The 24,304-nt window shown below is 34.9% G+C and overlaps 1 protein-coding gene across 1 annotated transcript; it reads right to left on the reverse strand.

The window, feature by feature from the left end:
- Positions 1-1,264: 1,264 nt before the first annotated feature.
- Positions 1,265-23,629, reverse strand: Set8 (SET domain containing 8). The gene is made up of 6 exons (XM_089645511.1): positions 23,364-23,629; positions 22,261-23,037; positions 17,764-17,887; positions 16,714-17,221; positions 14,433-14,623; positions 1,265-13,628 (listed from the first exon to the last, which is right to left on the reverse strand). The coding sequence occupies exons 1-6, from the start codon at positions 23,371-23,373 to the stop codon at positions 13,418-13,420; spliced, it is 1,821 nt and encodes a 606-aa protein (XP_089501637.1). The 5' UTR covers positions 23,374-23,629; the 3' UTR covers positions 1,265-13,417.
- Between the last annotated feature and the right edge of the window lie 675 nt (positions 23,630-24,304).

The following is a 24,304-nucleotide window of genomic DNA, read 5'->3' on the forward strand; positions in this document are numbered from 1 at the left end:
CATAGAAATTACGAATGGAGTTGTCATAGATATAGGGCTTAGGGCATCGCATTAATGTTGCCAAAATACCAAATCGATTTACGAACTAAACTGCATTGATCCCTAAAGGTCCAACGAGGGAAGAGGGTCTCATCTCTCCTCTCCACTCCTCCTTGGTTCCCCGAAGGCTCCACGACGAAAGAATCCAACCCCCCTTGGATCCCTGGGGGCTCCTCGAGGGAAGAGGGCATCATCTCTCCTCTCCACTCCTCCTTGGTTCCCTAAAGGCCCCATGAGAGAAGAGGCCTTTGTCTCTCCTCTCCACCCCTCCTTGGCTCCCTAAAGACCACACAATGGAAGAGGATTTCGTCTCTCCTCTCCGCTTCTCCTTGGTTCCCTAAAGGCCCCACATTTCGGATTCTAGCCATTGTTTTGTTTTGTTTATTGTAAATACCTAGGGGCATATCGAGAAAGTTTTAAAATTAAAATTACTTATTTAAATTAAATTATTATGAATGGTTCATAATATTGCTTTGGCGAATAATGCCTGCGTCAGACCACGCTATACTCTCATGGCTTAGCCTATTCCAGCATATCGTTATATGATACTAGCTGATGTGTACCCGGCGTTGTTCGACTTTTTATTAATATACTATACATGTATTACATATATAAACCTTCCGGAAGATATTCTCTAAATAATGGCGAAAGCCATATCAAAATCTGTTGCGTAGCTTAGAAGAACTAAGCGCACAGACAGAAGCGGGTAGCGACATTGTTTTATACTATTTTATCATATCAATGGGAATGTATGACAAGTGATATGCTGAAATAGGCTATATCACGAGAGAATAGCACGAGTGTGTCAGCCCAATAAGTTGAAAATTAAAAAAGTTTTCATCAAAAATAATGTCACAAAATACCTTAAAAAAGGCAGAAATTTAAAAAACCGAGATATGCAATGAAATAGCGGAACAGTTTCCCAAATGATTGACCGTAGAGAATGGCTACCTGCAGAGCAGTCTATTTGGCAATTCTTAGGTTGTGGTCGCTCTTGGCACTTTAAAATTATCTTGTGTTTAAACTCTGGTCTAGGAAATCCTTTTATTCCTGTCAATCTCCGCGACTTCTTTCAGTTTCTTACACCTCCAAAACGCAGCATTCAAGAATGACAAATAAGCGTCAACTTTGAAATGAAGGCATTGGAAGATTGTAATAAGGAAAAGAGGGTAAATAGAAATACTTGATTAAATTGAACATTAAATTTATTTCAAACATAGCATCATATATCACAAAATAAAATGAATTAAATAACTTAAAACTTAGATGACATCGCTCTAATGATTAAGGCGTTGCACATACTTATAACAATAGGAAACTAAATTATCAATGTCTTCTATCTGTGTTGTTAGAAACACTATTTGAATAAACATATAAATGGTGATATTAACCCAACTTCTTATTTTCCTCTTACACAACAGGGGACAATACTTTAAAGTTGGTGGAAAAAATGATTTATACAAATATTATATAAAAGTATTCATTACAATTTTATTTCTCTATTATTTATTTAAGTATAAAAATTTGAAGGTGGGACGTCTAATGTTGTTACAATCTATTCGCATTTTAAAACTATTGTGAAATACTAAAATAAATTATTAAAATCAACCAGTGAGATAGAAACTTGCAAACCCTACTAAAACCCTAATACTAAATTCCCATAGTATAATTGATAAAGTAGAAATGTTAATAATTCATGTTTAATACGTACCGTGTGTTTTACAAAAGATAAGCCAAAGGACATAATATTAATGACTATTATCCTTACAGGTAGAGCCATATTTGGAAACATGGATTTAAAACAAAACTATTAATGGCAGGACCTCAAATGTCTTCATAAACCTTGGTCACACCTGCCGTTGCGTTATGAAAGAGAACTCTAACAAGGCGTATTATTTGTAAATGAGAAACAGTACAAAATTATAATAACATTGGAAAAAGGGTATTCAATCAGTGTATCTAAAAACTGTGGGAAATACATGGTGTACCGAAAACATCCAACTCTAACAATAAATTAAACATGTACTCAAATTCATGTCAGGCGCGAGACAAACACGTCCAATAATTGCTTGGATTTAGAATTATAATTATTTACCCCTAAAAACATTCAACCGACAGACTCACAATACACAACGAAACCTAATACATTATATTCCAGACAAACAAATTATACTTTCCGGTTGTAATATATAATGTAAATAAAATGCAACTTTAAAAACTGAATGCTCACTTGACGCAATATCATTATTTTAAATATTTTAGTTTAAAAATAATTTGAAATGAACAACTTTAGTAAAAGAGGTTCTTTTGTGTTTAATTTGAACTATAAATCAAATCTTTGGGCAAACAATCATTGAGGAAACAAAGAAAGAGGGTAGCACAGAACCGGATGAGGTAAGCTACCGATTATGTTAGTATATTGATGTACAAAACTCACGCAGCAGGACACAGTGGGAGAGTCTCACTTAAACCTTTCCCGTACCAAATTTACTTTTCAAAACGGAAAAAGTACTACTGTACTTTTCATACAACCGTCTTCAACAAAGGCAGAAGAGGTTCAAATTGCTTATTGATAATGCACATCTCCATTCTTCGCACATAGGGATTTTGTGATGTGTATAGTGGGAAGAAAATCTTATTGAAACATCAAATTCAAGGCAGCCAACAAATATCAAATATATGCTAAAAATCCTTCAAAAATGAATTAAAACATGTATACACACACATCTGGGAAGTTATTTCGCACATCTTTATTTACGTAACATTTCAAGCAAGAGAGAATGAAAAAACGCAGTCAGTAGATCAAACTCACTACCTAAATGTATGCAAATTCTACACACAATGTGCAGAATAAAAAAAAGATAACATCCTACACTTGGTAGCTTTACAAATACCAATGGAGTTGCTTTCTTGGAATGATAAAACATTTAAAATTACAGGGTTAACCATTTTGTTTTAAATGGATATCTTAACTTTACCCACACGTCCAAGGTAATCTAGAGAAAAAGTTGTCAATAATTTATTGTGATATAACAAGATGGATGTAAAATTTTATCTTTATTTTGGTCGGGAAAGGTTAACAAAATTAAAATGTGCTTTTTTTTTAGAATCACGTTTTTGGCTTGCAAGTCGTGGCAACCTCGCAACAAAGGCACGTCCCAAGCGAAAACCCGACTCCACCATGTCACGGGCGAGGATACACTGCCAACAAACATCAAACTCCTCTTGTGTCTTCAGTCTTTTTAACAGAACAAATGGCACAGTGGGAGTCGCAATACACTATAATGTGTATGACGTAATCCCCCGCGCTTTATTAACTCTCTTATAGACACGCTAACAAATCACGTCTTAAACATATGGCAGTAAATTTATTTAATTTTAAATAGTTATAGATGCGCTGGTTCCTTTTAAGCAGCCGCCATTCATACCACCGCCGAATGAACAATATCAAACTGAATCAAATAACTTCTTGTAAATCAAAGTATGGTCAAATCACATGACATGTATGGATCATATTATTTCACAAAGGACTTTTCCTAAACATCCATTATTATAGTTAGCTAAAATTTCATCATGTTAAACTTAAACCGTTTTACCATCATATTGGTGCAAATAGTTTTTATCTTTCACATATTATGTAGATATTTTTAATGATTTTATCAAGTTCTCCATTCATCACCAAAGCAACAATTTCAGCTTGTCATTTTGGTAGTAGAGAGAATTTAAATATTGACAGGCTATTTTCGCAACCTGGGAATGTTTATCTTTCCTTTCCTTTAAATTAAATAATCTTTTGGCACTTGCAAATGAAAAGTAGCAATTTACTGGTTGCAATGTTTAGGAATATTAATACATAACATTACACTATACACATCCTGGCATATAGCGCGCTTATAGCGTGGTCTGTCACAGGCTTTATGGTCAATTTATTAATTGTGTAAAGCCAAATGTGGTGTGCTATTTTAACAGAATTTTCCTCATGGTCTCACTCAATTATTGGTGATTAGCTTCGTCCAAACTCCAAGAGGCGGGCATAAATTAGACAAGTATCGATTGAACGCTAATAGAAATGTCCAAATATATTATTGTAGTCACAAATGATTTCATACACTTTATTTTTCCCTTTTGTTGGCTTAATTATTTATTTGCTAGTTGGGATATAGCTCACATGCGTTGTGTAGACTGTCTGGACGAAGCTATTAACGACAATCAGATAAAAAAATTGACAGCGCTGTTATTTTTAATAAGTATGCGTACGTTACAGGCACAAGCAAATGCTTATAAAACAATTTAAGGTGACAATAATATATTCACCCTCATTCGAAAGAGGAGTCTTATATTACTCTGGTGAACAAAAGGCTTTATCGCAATAAAATTAAGACAAAAAACTGGAAAACGATAATTTTGTTCAGGAAAGATTTTTTTTTCAAACTACACACTACAATTTTGAGGATACATAGTTATATTGGTGTTTCATCTCTAGGGCTTCACATTATAATACATATATACAAATAAGTATAATACAAGCGGTCGAAAAGAATCAAGATTCTGATGTACAATATAATTTAATAGATATAACATTGTATTTTCCTGTTTCTGTTTTAATCTTGTAAAAAGTGATTCTTAATTAGTCATATTACTTCATTATGTATCGCTACAATCACTATGTGCTAATATTCAATTTATTCGCTAAATGCTTAAGATAGTATATGGTTTTTTGTATAATAATCGACTCAATTTGAATACTTTTTTTAAAACCAATAGTTCACACACAAATACATTTAGTTTCTACGGCTACCATTGATAATTTAGAAAAATCTTAACTGTTACAATATTCTAATATTCTTCGTGGAAGGCTTTTTCGCAGCAAAAACCATTTTTTTTTTGACAGCATAATTAATTGGCATTCAGAATTATAAAAATCATTAAATAAAGTATTCTCTCAGTAAACCACATCTTTAAAATTCGGCAAATGTCCAACCAGTGAACGCTTCGTATTATAGTGCATTAATTTGTAGTTTTTTGGTTTAAAGTTAAGATGTAATGTTACGCTTGCAAGAAGACTTTATTTTGTGAACCTATTCAATCAAAAAATGTGGCAGAAGGAAACGAACAGAAACACATGCGACAGTTGCTAGAATACACAGAGAAATAACCGAAATGTTCTAAAAGAACAATAATGAACCTCGGAGACTGGTAAAATGGTCAGCGAGAGTAAGCTGGGTGGCAGTATAATAAAGAGTGTAATAGTAAGATAACCCAACCAGTCAGCGTACAAAGCTTGGCGCTTGAACCTAGGCACGCAGCTGACTACTGAATTTTACATACGAATACTTGTGAATTACAGAGCTTGATTTGTGCTTTCAACTAGTAACAAAAACATCAGATTATAGTAGTTGTTATATAATCAAGCGAGCAATTACTGAGAGAGTACTGTATTTATGAATGCTTTGCAAGGTCATTTTTGAACAATGATTATGAAAATTAGTTTTTAATACCTCAGAAAAATCAATGCCAATATATTTTTGAATTGGCGAGAATCAAAACTATAAACCCCAGATCTGCAGTGAGGCGTCTGAACCATTATGAAATGGATTCATTTGCGGCAGGTAAGATTGTTTGATACTTGACCGTTATACAGAAGCAAAATACAATTGAAAATAAAACTGCTAAAGTTTTTTTGTGTGGCTGTATCGACATGCTCATGATTGCAGCGTATGTCCCTCTTTACCTAACCTAATAGAAAGACGTATGTGGGGATTGGTCAGCTTCTTCAGCAGGCGGTAGGAATCGTTCGGAGCCTTGACCTTAAGGTTGCAAAGGTATCTATTATAGACTCAATCCCTGCATTACCGACAACTTTGTGCCATCTATGAGTAACCTCTCAAACTACTATCTAGTGCCGTTATGAGTAACCTTTTAAACTACTGTCTGGGATATCGCAGATCCACCAGAATCAAGTGGAACTATTTCATTTATTTCCATTCTGAATGGCGGTTTTCGGCGATACTAGGATCATCTACCACTCATGGATGCTGTTGGGTAGATTAGATTAGGTTTGAGAGAGGTATGCACAATGCAGCTGCAAGCACGTCGATAAAGTCATCCAAACTTACAATTATTATTATCTGTATAAAATACGAACTGAAATTTCATTGAGGTTACAAGGAAATATAACAATTACTGTTTATTATAATATTTAAGATTAGTTTTTTTTTTAATATTGTGTTTGAAAGTATAATAATTCTATTGTCATTTTATATATATCTAAAAATAAATTGTCTTTGTAAGGTAAAATATTAGGAGAGCTTAATAATTTATACATATTATGTAATCTATTAAGTAAATTGTGTCTCAAATTAAAAGCGACATGAACATTGTGGATTTAGGCACATATGAGAATGTCAAATAAGTTAATACAATTAGCAAGCGTAAGCAATTAAGCTGTCTTAGCGTCTTACCACTAAACATAATATGTATATTCAAATGCCTGTTTTCACTTTTCACACGTTAAAAAAATACCAACCAAACGCTACAACCATGGATAATAGAAATCTAGGGTGACATGGCATGGAAACATGCTGACTGTCGCCGAGCTACGACCAAACTGCACAGTCTATCAAAGCGGCAGAGCCAATGAAAGTCATTATGAGTTTGGTAGATGGTTATTGGTTCATGGCCTTTCTTCCTTGTTTCTGTTATCTATGGTTATAACAGTCTTAACGACGAGGGATGTTTCAATGGAATAACATTTTTAATGAATCTTTTGGAATGCCGGATTCCTGGGAGCTTCAACTTCCGTTGTACGCCGGGCGTAAAAGGCATTTTTGCAGCCTTGCATTTACAGACTGTAATTTCGTAATAAAAAACTCACTTGTGTTTTACAAAATGACATTTTTGTAAATTATACCATCTTATCAGATTATGTGTTTATGTATTTATCAAAATTTAATGTTTGCAGTATGCATGGTTTTCCAGAATAGCTACTTATATTTGAAGAAATGATTTTTTTCTCCCTCATGCTACTAAAAAAAAGTTAAATAAAGAAACATGTTTATATCTTTAACGAATTTTCGTACGGCTGAATAAATGTCTTTCTAAATAAAAATAAATATTAAATGGAAAAATACACTTTGTAATACACAACTTTTATTTAATCAATAAGTTAGGGTTTTGTGTGTAACTCGAAAAAGCTGATTTCGGAGTTACCTAGTTGCAGCAATTTCCTCTGGGCTGTGCTTATTGATTTATCAGTAAAAATAAAATCTATGTATTTTACAGGGTGTTGTTATCTTCATACACAAATGTTCACTTAAAATGCTGATAATTCAGTTCGAAACCCAGACAAGCCTAGTACTACTCAATATGAAAATACCAGTCCCCGTGAGAGCTCATAAGAATGTCATTGAAGATCGTCCTCTTCCTTATCACGCGTCTTGTATGAAAATGAAAAGACAGAAGATACTAGAATGATGATGTAGCGTACAACCTCTCGCAGGGACTGGTATAGAAATTCGCTGAGGGAACCAGTACGACTGTTATTAACAGAACACTGTCCTCTCAGGAGACGTACAGTTGTTGGGTGCGGAGAGCTGTAAGTAATACACAAAAGAAGTCATTAACCTTCCGTCATGATTACTAGAGTAGTCTCTTTTTAACCTTCCGTCATGATTACTAGAGTAGTATCTTTTTAACCTTCCGTCATGATTACTAGAGTAGTATCTTTTTAACCTTCCGTCATGATTACTAGAGTAGTATCTTTTTAACCTTCCGTCATGATTACTAGAGTAGTTTCATTTTAACCTTCTGTCATGATTACTTGTTAGATTCACCATTATAAAATCCTTCACTAATACTTTTAAGAAAGCAGTGTCTTACATCTAGGCGTAAGTGTGTGAGTTTTCTTACGAGGCACATCGTTGGCTGGACTCGGATAACATTGAACCTGATAACCAACCAAATGTAAAACAATGTGTGGAAATGAGTGTCATAACCTCAAATATATAGTTGTGGAAAGTGTACAGATAATATTGATAAACATACTCAGATGTGCGGTTCACAAGTAATGAATTATCTTCACCCTGTTACGTAGTATTAGTGTCATGTTATCTAAAATGTATGATAAATATTTTAGGCAGCAGCAGTCAAATGGACAAGTCATGCGCCAGCATCGGAATAAATAAACAACCGAACGAGAATGGAAACAAAATGTCCCAACAGGATGTCCTATGGAGATGAGGATTTTCTTCTTTCGGACAGTGAATAAATATTCTCAAGTATGGCATTTTTAGATTCAGATAAATATTATTAATAACAAAGTTTTATTCCTCGTCTTCCTCGGCTGAAAGAATTGTTCAAACCTTATTTAAAAACTACAGATTTAAACCATCTTAAATGAGTAAGAAGAAACAGTTTATTTCAGAAGGATGTTTCATGTGATGAAATCAATAGAAGCAATCAGGATAATGAAGAAGAGACACCTCGGTGATGATCCTGATGTAATAACCAAATGAACTGCACTTCTTAGTCAGACACCCACCCGAGTTACAACAGTTGAAATACAGTTGAAACCGGACCGCAGAAAGAAAAGCTCTAATCCCAAATCCTGGAAGCATGTGAGGAAAATAAAAAAGCACAAGGAAAGGAGTATACATCGATGAGAGGAAAAACCATACAAACGGGTAAAAGATTTAGTTTGTTCACCATGCCCTCATAAATGCAGCAGTAGTTTTGATGAACAAGCGAGACGGTCATTGTTTGACAACTATTGGGCAATAGGTAACTTAGAAAAGCAAAGAATATACATATCATGTCACACTTCAACAGTTGTGACACAAAGAAGTAAAATGAGGATATATTACATTATAAAACAAAATTCAAAACATATTCAAGTTTGCCTGAAATTTTTCCTAGCAACTTTTTAATTATATTAAATTATCAATTTAAAATAATATATGGTATTCTCACAGCACGTTCCAGAATGGAAGATGCTTTCAATATCGACCTGGTGCAAGACCACCATTCAGAATTGAAAACTGCTTGAAATGGCTTTAGCCGTGTTCGGTGACCAGATCTGAATAGCCAGGTACTCTCCTACCTTCATTCCCCTCCTCACCACCTTCAGCCTCACAACATACCCCAACAGGAGATGTTATAATGTCACTGCCTCCAGATGTTTGGGTGCAGTTAGGACTTTTGTGCGATATTCACATAAAAAAACTGACATTAACCTCTCAGACACTTCTCAGAAGACTTTTATCTACTATGTGTTCCTTTGAGAACTGTCAAAACGTGATAATTTTTGTGTTATTTACGAGTTTTGCTAAAAGCTTCATAACTCACGTTTTGGGAAACGTAGCCTCATTCTAAAAAATGTTTTGGAAAGATTATGAAATTCACTATCGAATTGTGTTGTTGTACGTAAATATTTGCGTTTCTAAATATACATTTTATGAAAACGTCAAAAATATGTAAAAATCGCTTACAATTATTTCAAAGCCTTGAAAAATGTACTTTTTTCTGAGTATCATAAAGAAATAACACTTTATATATTGAAGAAATATAATTAAAAACTATTAGTCACCTCAAAATATTAACCGTCCAAACTAAAATATTTTTAATAAATTATTTAGAAACGCAATAAATTATGAATGAACAAGATGACAGATTCAATCGGCTTAGATAATGCAACTCTACGTTCCATAGATATTTTTGAATACAGACGCGTAGCGTTATTCATTATCGATACTCTGTTTTTTAAATCATGGCAATCCGTATACTTAGTGATGGAAATAAATCGATTTTTGTAAAATTTCGCGCGTTTACGTGAAAAGACGTTCTAATGTCTTGACCGCTATTATCATATTTACGTCTTTTGACGTTCTAATGTTCTGAGTGGTTAACCTATTAACCTCTTTGTGTGTCAACGTATCCTTAAGAATATTTAAAAAAAAAAAAAAAATCTCTAAATGTAACTAGCTATTCTGGAGAAACTACTTATGGTAGATTATAAACTATTTTTATAAACACATTATCTGGTAAGTCGGAACAATTTACAAAAACATCAATTTGATAAAAAAACGAGTTATTACGAACATAGAATCAGCTGGCACGCCGTGAAAATTTAGTGCCAGCACATGAAGAATTAAGGGAACAATGCATCTATATCAATAAATAATTCACTACAAGAAGATTGGATTCAAGCAGCACACTTCCCGTGATGAGATAAAGGAAACAGTGAACGATTCATTGTGATTACTTCAATAGTTAGGGTGGAGCGATGCTTTGCGCGATTAGTCATTTTGGTGATGCACATCAAGATTTACAACGTTTTTATATTAATCATGTTTATAACTTTAACCCATCAAGCCTCTGGCGTGGTCTGTAGGAAGGTCATTTCCGCTTTGCAATAAAATCAAAATAAACGGAAATAAAAACTGTTTTTTGAAAGGTGATGAATACGCTTTCAAATTTTAATTATTAGAAATAAACATATTTTTTTAAATATTAAAATTATGAATGCAAACTTAAAAAAGGTTTAAAAATGGCGCACCTTACATTTTTTCATCAAAAAACTGCACTAAAATTACTGATAACAAAAAAACACACATTTTATTAGACAAATGTACATTATCGTCACCTCTTTTTTTGTTTCATATAAAAATGAATTAATAATAAATTCAGTTTCATAAACATTTTCTCAAAATGCAGTTGGTACCATTGGTATCATAGAGGTGTACACTTTAATTGTTTTGTTGTTTTGAATATGAAGCGTGATGTTTTCTCTTTTTAACACCGTTTAGATCATATTTCTAACCATGATAGTAAGGGAGACAACGATTTCTATGAGACAATATGAACTGTTGCTAAAAGTGAACAAATTAACCTGATTAATGATAGGATTATTTGTATAGCGCCATTTTCGTGAGAAAATCACCTCAAGGGTACATGACAGATATGTCTGCATTTAAAAAAAAAAATCATGTTTAAATAAATTAAATATTGTTTTAATACAATTGGGAAAGTGTTCAATAATTTAATAATAAAATCAACTTTAATTTCTTACAATAGTTAACGCAGCAAATTTCTGAAGCACTTCCAGAAAGTTTGCATTGTTTTTTTTTAATAATATTTTGAAGAAGAAAATAAAATAATTTTATAACATTGCACTATTAATATAAAGTCTATCAGTATATTGACTTGTGAAACCTTCCGCTGCTCAACACATGTAAAGCTTAACTTCAATTCTGGAACAAACAGTCTCACTCAATGCAGATGATAGATCAGAGCAGACCTCTCAGACCTTCTGAGATACAGGAGACAACCAGTTGACTGCTAGAAATTGCTTACCACTATGCGTCAAATCATAGATAATATAAAAAAAAATATGGCGAGGCGGTGTGCCGAATGTCGTTGAGTTACAATCAAACTGCACAGACTTGAAAGTTATATTACCGATTTCATCCATTTCACAAAACACTTCTGTCCTATGACAAAATACTTATGTGATAGATAGCGCTTGGGTCGTATTGGGAACCTCTGTTTTCTGGCAAGTGTCTTTGTTAAAAATGTACGAACTATTAGCAAAGTTCACCACCAGTTACTTTACAGGCTCCTGCCTAGCACCTAGCGGTCAGAGGAAAATTAGGGCTAACAGATAAAACAGATGTTTTGCCTTATCAATTGGCTTTCTTTGACAGTGTTTGTTTACAATTAGCTTGTCAATGTGTTTTACTTGGTTAGATTATAAAAAGCCTCGCCGACTGGATTCCTTCTTCTTCTCTCCTATAAAATAGTAAAAAGCAGTCATTATGGTCTACAGACCATTAGTAAAAGTGTTTTGTCCGGGTCGGGAATAATTTAACTCTTTGTAACACTAAATAAATTGAAATGCAGTTTTGTGCAGTAAAAACAAAAAAAAACATGCATCTGTTATTGAAGACTTCATCAAGCCCAAACAAATCTTAACAGTCTTTCTGTGCAATGTGTTCAAATAAAATAGCAACGTAATATCATGCAATGTGAAGTGTTTTTATTATTGTGTCATGCGTTTGATATCTTCCCAGGTTCAAACTTTCTTATGTATATAATGTGATAATGTGTTAGTCTGCAGTGATGTACCAGGTAAATATGTTTCTGTACCTGCTTGTAGACAATAAGAAAATGCCTGGCAAGTAATATTTCATAAATTTTAACACAAAAATTTATAATAGCGCCGTTTTTTAATTATTATTATCATTATGGCCAATCTCCCTTGCTTCTATTATAGTTAACATAGATCACGATAGGAGAAGAAAAGGTTGAGTGGATGCCGCAGCAACTTTTCAACGTAATTTATAATTTAACATGTCTTGAGCAGTGGAGGTCAAGGAATAAATAACCAGTCAGTACGAATAAGTCTTCAGATTCCTACAATTGATTATAACAGTGATGTATAAATGGCAGTGCACGATTGTAGGTTGGAGGAATGAATGCCACAGCAATTTTCCAACATAATTTTGATTAATAACTTAACATGTCAGTCTGTGAAGGTCAGAGAATAGTAGTACGAGACTTTGGATTCCTATGATTGATCACAATAACAGAAGAATGAACGGATGCCACAACAAATTTTCAACATAATTATGATTCGTAATTTAACATGATTTGAGCAGTAGAGATCAACGAATAAATAACCAGCACAGTTCGCCCAGGACTATCTATGTCACCAGGTCGAAAGGCTCGGCCGTCTGCCCATTTACCTTAGGTCAAGTGCATTATTCGATCCCTTCCCACGCATTTTCTTAAAAAACGGTGAGTAAGTGTGTGCAGGCGGCTTATGGCCCAGTTATTTTGACCCTGTCATCAAATCGGCTGTGAACGACATTTGGAATTTTCTACTTCAAATAGAATGGTCCCTGTTAAATAGATAAAATAACAGTCTTGTTTGGTCAAATATCTAAAAACCCAACTTAAATGTTGACACGACGCTAACCGTTATTTGAAGATGCAAATGCGAAAAAATTAAAAATGTCATTGACAGCCGATTTAACGACAATGTCAAATGTGATGTGGGTTCAAACAACTGAGCCTAATGACCCATTTACACGAGGACAATGTTAATAGTAACAGCCCCTACACATTAACGTTTTCACCAGTACTAACTGAAGCCACCACGTCGAAACGCTCAGTATCTTAAACACACTGTACAGAAGCAGCCAGTCATTTATAATGAAGTAACCACTGTCCTGGTGTAAACTGGACAAAAAAAAATCTTCGAATCCCAACAATTGATACAGGAGAAGATAATGATGATGGTAGGTTTTGATTTATAATTCAAGATCATCAGCAGGGGAGGTCCAAGAATATAAGTAAGCAGTCATTACGAATAGAGGCGGCATCAGAGGGCCAGCCAGGGGTGGTGCTGCAGCGCCTCCCGAGAGCGGTCGCCGTAGTCGTAGGTGACCTCCTCTCCGGCGGCGATGTCCTGGCCGGCCAGCAGCACGAGGTGGGGACGCCCGTCCAGGTGGACGGCCTTGGTCAGCAGGTTGCCGTTGCGCGAGTGGTTCACCAGGCGGCCCAGACGGCCAGATTCAGCCGTGGCGTCGATGCTAACACAGATATATTACTCATTAGAATTACAGCCTGGATCCACCTAAACTACACCCCCAATTTAGGGTACTACTATAATGCCTACCATTACCACACTATTGGTACTCATACCAGTCATACATACATTCATTGGTTAAGATTAACCCTTTCAGACCTGAATTAAGACTGGCAGAGGTAGAACATAATTGAGGCTTGATAGTTGATATTTATAGTTATTTGAAAAGTTTTGGTGTTTTTTTTATTTTTTCAATAGTTCAGAAGTTTTCGTTACTTTTATTTGAAAAAAGCGTTAGTTCTCAGAGGGCATGTTTTACATAAAATGACAAATCGTACACTGCACACCAAAAATATAACTTTATATTAAATTTGTAAAAATTGGTCAGTGGCTGAGTTGACATCGGACTTGGGTCCCACCCAGGAATTTTTGTCTTTCTTTAAAAATAATGTATATATTTTTTTTAAATTAAAGAAATACCGTCGAAACTTACATTTTTTAAAAAACAGAAGAAAAATTTGGTTGATTAGAATTAACCAGCTGAATGTTTTTGACGTTTGCGCATGTGTGTGAGAATACCATCCACGGTTAACCCTTTAATACTCATTTAACCCTTAGGTATATTCGAAAACTGTGTAAAGGAAAAAATCTGAATCGCTTGCGCTAACGTCAATGTAGATTCTGTTGTATATTTCATGAATGTAACTTATATTACACCATATGAAATAATTTGTTTACGAATGTAAAAATTCGTTTCCATAAAACATTTGAGTTTTCAAAGGTATGAGGCTGGCAGACCTATACTAACCAATATTGGTGGTTGTTGTGGCGGAAGTAGTACATATAGCAGCCCTTGTTGCTGTCCTGCGCGTAGCCTGCTTCACGCGTGCGCGCCTCGCTCATGCTCACCAGCTCACCGCAGTATTCCACCACGAATTCGCCGCGCAGGAAGTTACGAGCGGTAATCACGCCGCGCCCTTTGCCTTCAAAGTTGGCCACCTAAAACAAATTGAAGAGATAAATAAATATTTAAATGGGCTCTTTACAGACAGATTAATATTTCCCTGATCTCAGAGAATACTACATATCTCTAAATAGTATAAAATAAATTTGCTGTTTGCGTCTGTCTTTTTGTGCGCGTAGTTTTTCTAAACTACGCAACGGATTTTGATAGGCTTTTTCACTATTATTTAGAGAATTCCTTTGGAAGGTTTATAAATATGTATAAACACACATATATAATACATGCATATAATATTCATAGAAAGTAGAGAAAAGTGTTTTGTAATCAAGTCGTAAAATATATTTTCTATTATCGCTAAATAGTATAAAATAAATTTGCTGTTTGCGTCTGTCTGTTTGTGCGCATAGTTTTTCTAAACTACGCAACGGATTTTGATAGGCTTTTTCACTATCATTTAGAGAATTTCTTTTGGAAGGCTTATACATATGTATAAATATACATATATAATACATGCATATTATATCCATAGAAAGTAGAGAAAATTGTTTTGTAATCAAGTCGTAAAATATATTTTCAGAGGCTTACATTGCTAACGCTGGCTAAACCTTATGAGATACATCAAAATGATATACTATGGAAATGTACATCTTTAAGATGCCTACATAAAAGTCCGCGACGGTATATGTCTATCGCCTAAGGATAACCCCCAGCAACGTTGGGTAGACGTCAGCTAGTCAACTAAAATAGACACTGTCGATAGCACTGATTTGATTGTTTTTGGGGGTATTATGTCATGTTGCGCTTCCTGCTCTTTTAGCCAAAGTGTCCAGATGGGACACATCTGCCCTGATGATAGACACTGCAAGTCTGTCTTAAACGTTGGCTAAAGGAGAAGTAAGAGCAACAGGACATAATACCACAAAAATCACAACAATACTTTTGGCCGAGAGAATCTCAAATCATATCCAATGCATTATTACAACAGAACTCTCAGTGGCAGGACTATAAAGGACAACTAACAATTATTATTTCTTACTACTAAAGGTGGCGTCTTGTCTTATGGTTCATGATGAAAATGACATTGCAACATTTAAATTCTGATTAAAAATTTAAATTTAAATGCACTGCAAAATTTGTGGAAGCCAGAGTTCATCATTCGCGAGTTTTTTACTGCTTCAGAACATGCATATTCTTATAAGTTAAGATTGTCTTACTATGTTGGTTGAGGTACATAACAGTTTCAGACAACTTTGCAGTAGTAATCATAAACCCAACACACCCATGTTTTTTTTCGTAAATCGCTTACGTAAGTCACTCATGGCAAAATTACAAATGTAAACGACACTGTAAGTCACTATGTAACTGTAATTTATTGCAAGTTACAGAAGTCATAAGAGAAGAAGTTTTTGACAGGTCTAATCGCCTGCAGCCTAAAACTTGCAGCTTTCTCACAGCTTACGAAATCAGTTTGATAAATTTAGATGCTTACCGTAAGAACCTAAATGCGCTGATGCGAAATGCCATAAATTTAAAGACATGTTTTTGTAGATATTTTTTACCATAAACCACAAAGGAATAAGTACATTAGTTTCTCGCGAAAACAATATAAAAAATAACACTAGATAAACGAAAGACAGAAAATTTTCCGATTCTGAAAACCGAAGAGATATTATCATTTATTTTGCAGGTGGAAAAGAGCTTTCTAAAAAAGGAGCATTCTTAATTTTAATTAGCGGTCCAATCCTTTCTAATCTCAATTTATCTGTTTCTAACATGACATATTTAAATTCTATGTCGGTTGCTTGCTGCATCTGGCTGTCATTCAGATAAAATTAAAGAATTGTTCCTGCATTCAATTCTGCCGTTACCGGAACAAAAGTGTGTGGAGAATTTTCTCTCAAGCCAACTTCTATTCCAGGACTTTATTTGGGTCCTTTCGTCTATATACAGCAGCAAATCGTTGTTGACAGAAAGCCATCTTACTGCAAATAAATTTACAGATGTATCGGTCACTGAGCACTTAGAGCATTAATTACCATGGATGCATATGTAAACACACAAGTCGTAATTTTTACTTACGAGTTTCGAAATTCTAACATTTTATAAATAGTGTGACAACACTAACCTCTAATCCTTCTTCCCTCTCTTCTCTGATGGCCACCTCCAGATCTCGCTGCTTCTCCTCCAGCACCTCCTTTTTGGTCTTTCTAACGCTCCGCCTTACAGGGAAGTAATCCGTCAACTTGTGGCTCCCGACCGCTCCGTTTGCAATGATACCATTGGTCTTCCCCTCGACCTTCACTTCCTCCTTCTTGAGAACCTTGGCCGGGTCCGGCACCACCAAACTGTCCAGGTTGGTGATGTGGTCAGTGCGGACAGAGTGGTCAGTGTGGACAGAGTGGTCAGTGTGGACAGAGTGGTCGGTGTGTTCAGGTTGGTGGGCAGTCTGGTTCTGGTAAGCCTTCAGGCAGGTGGTGTTGTTGGTTAAGGCACAGTCGTCACTTATTATCTTCTCATCCTTAATTATTTGGCAAGGCAGCTTTGTAGTCACAGTGAGGTTATCGCGGAGGTTCACGGAGGGGGTAAGGTTGGAGTCGGAGCTGGAGGTGTCGTCTTGCGATTTGACGGCTAGTCTGAAATAAAGCATGATCTCACTCTTCAAGCTGTTCATTATCAGAGTACTTCATACATTCCGGGAAAGTAAACTGTTTGGGATTGGTAAACAAAGCGTTAGATACTATCAGTAACATTCTGGTAAAATACCGCAATTCAGAATCGAAATGTTGTTTGAATTGGCTTTAGCCATGTTTGACGACCAGATTCGAATAGCCAGGTACTTACCCATCTCCTTCCCTCAACATATCCCAATTGGGGATGCCGTAGTTCCACCGGCTCCGGACCGTCGGGAGCAGTAGAACCACATTACTCTTGTATGGTATTCACATAAGACAAAGCCATCAAGGTCTATTTACTAAACTTGCAGGACCAACAGGTTGTAGCGCCAATGCGATTGTTACACAGTTGGCCATGAGACGAAAACAGTTGATTGTTGCCCGCCGCACTTGCCAAAAGAAAACAGATCCTGTCACACGCCCCGTCTGTGCTGGGGTAAGATGCTTTAAGGATTACACTAACACAACACTAAAGGGATGACAAAAACATAATGAATAAATACCTTCTCCGGGTCCTCTTCCTGTAAGGTTTGATGGAGAGCTGCTGCAAGGAGTGCGAGGGCAGTTGGGGCACGGCCTCGCACAGTCGGATGCGGTGGGGAGTCTTTACATTCTCCTTCACGGTCACTAAACAAACAAACATAGTTATTCGAAGCTAACTAAACACAATATTCTAGGTGTAGCGCAAGAAGTCACTATGAGACATTTTTTGTAAAACCGAGTTAGAAAACATGATGGGTTGTTTTTGTATTCAATCATTTTCTATAAATCATATTAAACTGTCCCGGCCATAGATAACAGAACCAAAGGGAGATATGGCATGGAAGTAAAGATCAAAAAGAGTTATGCGTTTGGTGTGCAGGCAATAAAAAAGGCAAGGCACCTCTGTGCGTACATGCGATTTGCAGTGCTATGGGTGTACGATATTGACGACACTTTTGTGCGCAGGGTTTCGTAATAATGGCACTTGTTTTTATTACCTATGATCCCCGTTCATGCAAGTTTCAATGATTCATGTTATACCCCAATTATTGAGTTAGGATATAAAGCTAATGCATATCAGATTTTTATGTTCACATTATGTAACTTTTGAAGTTTTATCAACCTAATTAATTTTATCTGTTTAATAAATTTTAAAAGCATACATATATGAATTTATCTTCAATATTCAATATATCAAAGCTGTATTTCTGGGAAATTAAATTACTTGCATTTGACGTCATCTAGGTTACAGAATATTTATTTCTTTTGCATAAACAGGGACAATTATTATTTTGCTTGTCTGTCAGTTTTGTCAGTTTACATGTAACTGACTTTGAATAGAATTTAACAAATAAAATCAAGATTCACAAGTTAAAAATTTACATAAAATGTATTATGTACTAAGTTTCATTTTTCTATGTATGACCCTTTCTTAAACATTTGAGCGATAGCGTATTTAAGAAAACATCTTGAGCGATAGAAATTTCCAGGCGTTCGATTATGGATTCAGCCATGTTCATTACAAAAATCATAACTCTGAATAACTGTGGTTTGAAGCCAATTGATCAAACTATATTTCAGGTTTTAAATTATTTTGTTATAATAAATTCATAAAAATCTCCTTCCTACAGCTTCCCAAATTTAGGTAACTATCGCTCAAGGACATTAGCAGTGCTACCCAAATTTTGGTAGCTATCGCTCAATTGTTTGACAAGATTTAGTAATGAAACAAACAAAGAAAATCAGATACTTTGTTGCAACACCACTATTTATTGATATTTTTCAAAGGCAACACTTGTACCCAAGCTTCAACAGGTCTACGAACTTAATATATTAAATAAACAATAATGAGGCTTCTGGGTACAAGCAAAACCCGGCCACCACCTAAACAATAAGTAAATGTGGTGTCAAAACAAAATAACCATTTTTAATTTGATTTGCACCACAAACTTTACTTTATGATAATTAATAACTAAACATGCTGAATTTTTTTTTATATGTATATTATCACAATCACACTCAAACAATGTATGGATAAAATGGTCATCATTGTAGTAATATGGATGCGAGTTTGCGTAGGTGGTAAATATTTAGTATTTAACACGGTTGGCAGTGGTCGATCCTCTCAAGGTATTCGTAAATTACTTGCATTTGGCTTCATCTAGCTCACTGAACATTTCTTCCTTGTACGCCGATCCTAGGGGGCTCCTCTTACTGTGCTTAGTCGCTACCGTTGGCATAGCGATGCCTATTTAGAGGAAAAACTTAAATTATAGTCAGATGAGGTATGGAAAGTGTGTAAAAGTAAAGGTGCTTAGAGGGAACTCTTCTTACTGTGCAACGCTTATTTAGAGGAAAAAATGTATTAAGGCGATGCACTACGTCGTGTAATATTTTAAATTGAGCCGCTATCAATAACAACCCTTACGTAGATGGCGATAAGGTTTAAATTCCCGCTTAACACCATCCGCCTGTTTTGATTTAGGCAAGAAAAAAACATGGCCAAAAAGTGCCTTTTATTTTATTTTGTGGATGTTCAGGCATAAATATTTAATTTTTTTCAATCATTTTATAAATAACTTAATTTGCCACATTATACAATAAAATCATAACCGAAAATGGTTTCGTAAGTTGGAGATTTTGAGCTTTAAAGCAGTTTTCATAGGCCTTATACATTATTTTTTTATGGGCTTATAAAGACTTATCTAAAAAATACTCGATTATTTCAAAGGCCAAGATGTATTCTACTCGCAGTATTTAATTAAAGCATCTGAAATATTTCTAGGTGACCAAATTTTCAAACTAAAAACACATGATTTTGCATTACTACGTATGGCATCGCCTTAAGAGTATAATAGTCAAAGTTGTTAAGAGGGTGGGTTCTTTGTTTTATACCTTTTTAAAGGAAATACATATATTATGGGCAAATGAGGTATGCAGCGTTAACGTTGGCTAAAGGAGTTGGCATAACACCCCAAAAACAAATAACAAAAATGAACCCACATTGATTATCATGCATTTATATAACTGGTCAAGTAAATGTAATTGTGTTTAGTAATTTTTTATATTAATATTGAATTTATTAGGATGAGAAATTTTTGTATAATATAATATTATTGTATTATCTAAGAGAAATGTCACAATTCTTAAAGAGCAATTCCTTTTAAAATTTTTGCTAACTTGTATCATCTCAGTTTTAAACACAGAAACAGGTTTTTCAATTAAATAATGGCCACACGAGCATGAAGAAGCAGTTCATTTATATTTTCTTTACTCAAATAGTTCACACTGGGTGTTAGTTAATATTAGGGTAGATTTTCCTTGTACATATTTGATTGTGTTCTATTTTTAAAGTGTACTAAACAAAAGGAGTTGAGTTTTGACAAATGGAGAAAATAATTTGGCCCCATTGAGTGGGAGTAAATTTTTTTATTCTCGCAATAACAACCTCGGCAAATTTAAATTCTAAAAACACTCCAGTGAGATTCCATACAACACCGAGACGAAAATAATTGCATAGACCTAAAAAAAATAATTTAAAAACACAACAATCTTGCACAGTAAAATACACCAGAAATTATGGAACAAAATTAGATATATGTAATGCGACGATATCAAAATTGATTTTGAGCAGATAAAATGAACTTTAGAATGATAAAGACGATTTTAAAAGGGTTTGTAATATACCTTCCATAGAAAGTGATGTTTCTTTGTTTCACATTGACTGATAATCTAATTTTATGTACTGATTAGGAACTTTGTTTGTGTTAATATGAAATTCAAAAATATGCTATTATTGTTTGTGGTTATCTAACAAGTATGTATTATTTATGAAACCAAGATTAATATTATTACCATGTAAGCACAATATATCATGAATAAGTATTAACTACAAGAACATGTATTCGTGTTTCGGCCCCTGAAATTTGTCAAAAGATACCAACTGGACATAATTATACTAAATTAAGCTAATACCTACATTGTTATAAATATAAAGATTATATATTTAAATGGATAACCCTTTCTTTGAATTAGTTAAAATTAACAATGCCTGTAATTTACCAATGATTTTACAAACTCTAGAAATGATGAAGATATCTCAAAAGTGGCGAGCGATTTTACTTCTAAGCTGACAAGCGTCACAAAGTTGTGTGCGATCAAACTGTGTGTGATGAGAATGGGTTTACGTTACGCGACAAACACTAGAAAAAGCAAAGGAATAACATTTCTTTTGTAAATACGAGCAAATTGTTTATTATTGTAATAAAAACAATTATTTCGATTGTTTCCCATTAGAGAAAGCGAGATAGAGAATGTAGGATCACATAAGGACAACTTACTAGCAGTAGGTTGTGTCAAACAGCGTTCCATATACTTCTAAGTGTTAGCGAGTAAACGTGTATCTTGTCATCTCAGTCACACTCGTGATGTAGAATGTGACGCTTCAAGTACGTTAACACTGCCTTGTCTTATATCTAGTTCTTTCATACACACATATTCTTTGAATGTCTATCTTTGTCATACATGAACGATTGAATTAAGAATTTACTGGAGTGTTTCTTATTTTCCACATTTTGTGAGACTATTACAGATATACGTTTATTGTAATCTTCTATATAAATAAAAAAGTTTGTTTGTTCAAAATCTAAAATCTCTAAAAGTTCTTCACCGATTTTCTTTGAAATTTTGACACAAAGTTGCATTCGCATACGAGTGCGTTTATATATACCTATATTATATAGAGGTGACAGGAAAAAACATGTTTTTTTGTAAAAAAAAAAAAAAACAGCGCCATTGGACGTAAAAGCAACACGCGCTATTGTTTCTATATCTGGACAGACAGACTGAGCCACAGCAACGCGTGGCGGGGTACAGCCAGTTTACAATTAAAAATGTAATTGTTGTTTATTAAAGAAAGTGGCTGTTTTAAGTTAAGAGCTAGTCATGGTTCCATGCACCATTTATACAAATAGCAGGGAGTAAAATATACTAGTAATAATAAAAAATATAATAATTACCACATCTCTGCATAGTGGAGGCGTGCTTCCTTGGGGAAAGGCGTACATTGGGCAGCACATTATTATCTTCATTATTGCTCTCAGACACTATGTCCGACACGTCTTCAAACGATCCGCTGCTTCCATTGGACTTGAATCCATTCTCCAGCTTAGGCGGACAAAATCCATTCATCATCACAACAGGATTGAAGTTTTCTTCGACGATTTCGCATTCGCTCAATCTGTCGTACCCGCGGGCTTCGTCAACGTTGGTCATTTCACTAATTTGTTGTTTAAATATATTGCTGAGGATGTCCTTCTTCCTGTCGGTATCTGATCTGACGGTGTGTATGATTTTGGAGATTTCGTCAAAGCCCATATAGCGATCCATGCCAAATGTGTGGAAGCCATTTTGTTCGGAGTAATCTCTGTCTTCAATACGTGTCCCATTGAACAATGGCTGAAGGTTTCCATTCTCTTGTTTAATGTTTATGGGGATCTTTGAGATTCTTGCTTCATCAAAACCGTTGGTAGGACTCACGACATGAAAGTAATTTGTGATGTGAGTGTTTTTTACTATCTTTCCATTGTGTAGTACATTTTTGTCGGCTTTTCCGTAAACATTGTTCTTGGATCTGGTGGTTGGAGGAGAAGGAATCTTGGGAAGCTCTCCGTTGGTTGGTTGAGCAAGATCCACTCCATTGGCTAAATTTCCTATGTTTTCAAGTCTGGAATCTTTCCGCTTGGGGCTAGCATAGCAAACATCGTCTCCAGTCTTGGCCGCTCTCCCCCTTCGGCCTGATAAAAAAAATATGAATGTCAATACAAAAAAAATACAAAATGGCGGGAAGAAAGGCAATAATAAACCTCTGTCCCAAAACATGAATTTTATCTCAATATGTCAAAAACCACAATGGACAACAATAAACATGCAACGTATTATGCAATTGTGCCTCATTATTGGACGGAAAACAATGAGTAGGTAGGTGTAACCCCCCTGCCCTGTCCCTTCATCCGTAACAAGGAAACAGCCAAACAGCGTTATTTAATTAATAGAATATACGTATGAATTAAGTAAAGGCACGGTACCGATTAATCCGATCGGGTTAATCGACGAAACTTACCTCGAACCATCGTAAGGTGCGATGTAAGAATCCACCACAATACAGGCTAAAACCCCAATGAATTGACAATCGCCAACGATGTGCTGAGCCTATCAACACGAGCTGCTGATATACCGCCAAAACTTATAACGGAGCTATAAGTGGCAGGTTTTCATTGTAAACGATGTCCGGGACGTTTTGCGACTCGCATAAGCATTAAATCGAACAATAATCTACAGATTTTCTGACATAACGACTTTATAAGACACGTTGAAAGCGTTTAATAAAAGGGTACGGCGAACGTACGCTGGCTTGGTTATTTACTGTGCCGCGATTGGCCCGCGGCGTTAGCCATGACAAACCCATCCGCCAATCACATTCAAATTTCACCTGTTTATATTCTACCACCAGAGAGCGCCCCAATCGCGTAATATGATACGGCATTCAAATTTCTTTTATTATTTATATAATTTTCAAATTTCTCGCGGGTACACTAAAAATCCAACACGCGATAAATTATGTGATAAAATTCCGCTCGATAACAACTGATTATATTCTATCCAATAAGGCTCAGTCACATTGTACTGTAACGTTAATTAAAAATAATTGCTTCCACTGACTCCATTTTAATTTTACTGCAATCGCTAGTTACCTATATTTTTCCGAGATGCATTTTTTGAGGTCAACGGCCGAATGATTTTTTCCAATAACTTTCGATGATAAGTCATGCTATTTACACATAGGTAGAAATATTTGGTAAGTGTTATTTCTCTCGTTCGATATTAACACATATTTATTTCAAACTATAGGTAGGTACGTACCTAAATGAGCGTATTATTTTTGTAATTATTCCAGTTATTAAATTAAAACCGAATTAGAAAATAAAATTATACACCAAAATTTAAAAAATAGGTATTAACTAAAATTTCTAAACTGTTGGGTGTCAAATAATTTATTAAAAA

The sequence above is a fragment of the Hesperophylax consimilis genome, chromosome 22 (assembly GCF_061612785.1).
Source record: "Hesperophylax consimilis isolate HC1 chromosome 22, BYU_Hcon_1.0, whole genome shotgun sequence".
NCBI classification, from domain to species: Eukaryota; Metazoa; Arthropoda; class Insecta; order Trichoptera; family Limnephilidae; genus Hesperophylax; species Hesperophylax consimilis.

Excerpts from the sequence above, each read along its gene's own strand:
- Set8 (XM_089645511.1), bottom strand. Across the intron at positions 17,222-17,763 it reads AGGAAGAGGACCCGGAGAAG|ACTAGCCGTCAAATCGCAAG; the intron begins GTATTTATTCAT and ends GCTTTATTTCAG. Across the intron at positions 14,624-16,713 it reads AGAGGGAAGAAGGATTAGAG|GTGGCCAACTTTGAAGGCAA; the intron begins GTTAGTGTTGTC and ends AATTTGTTTTAG.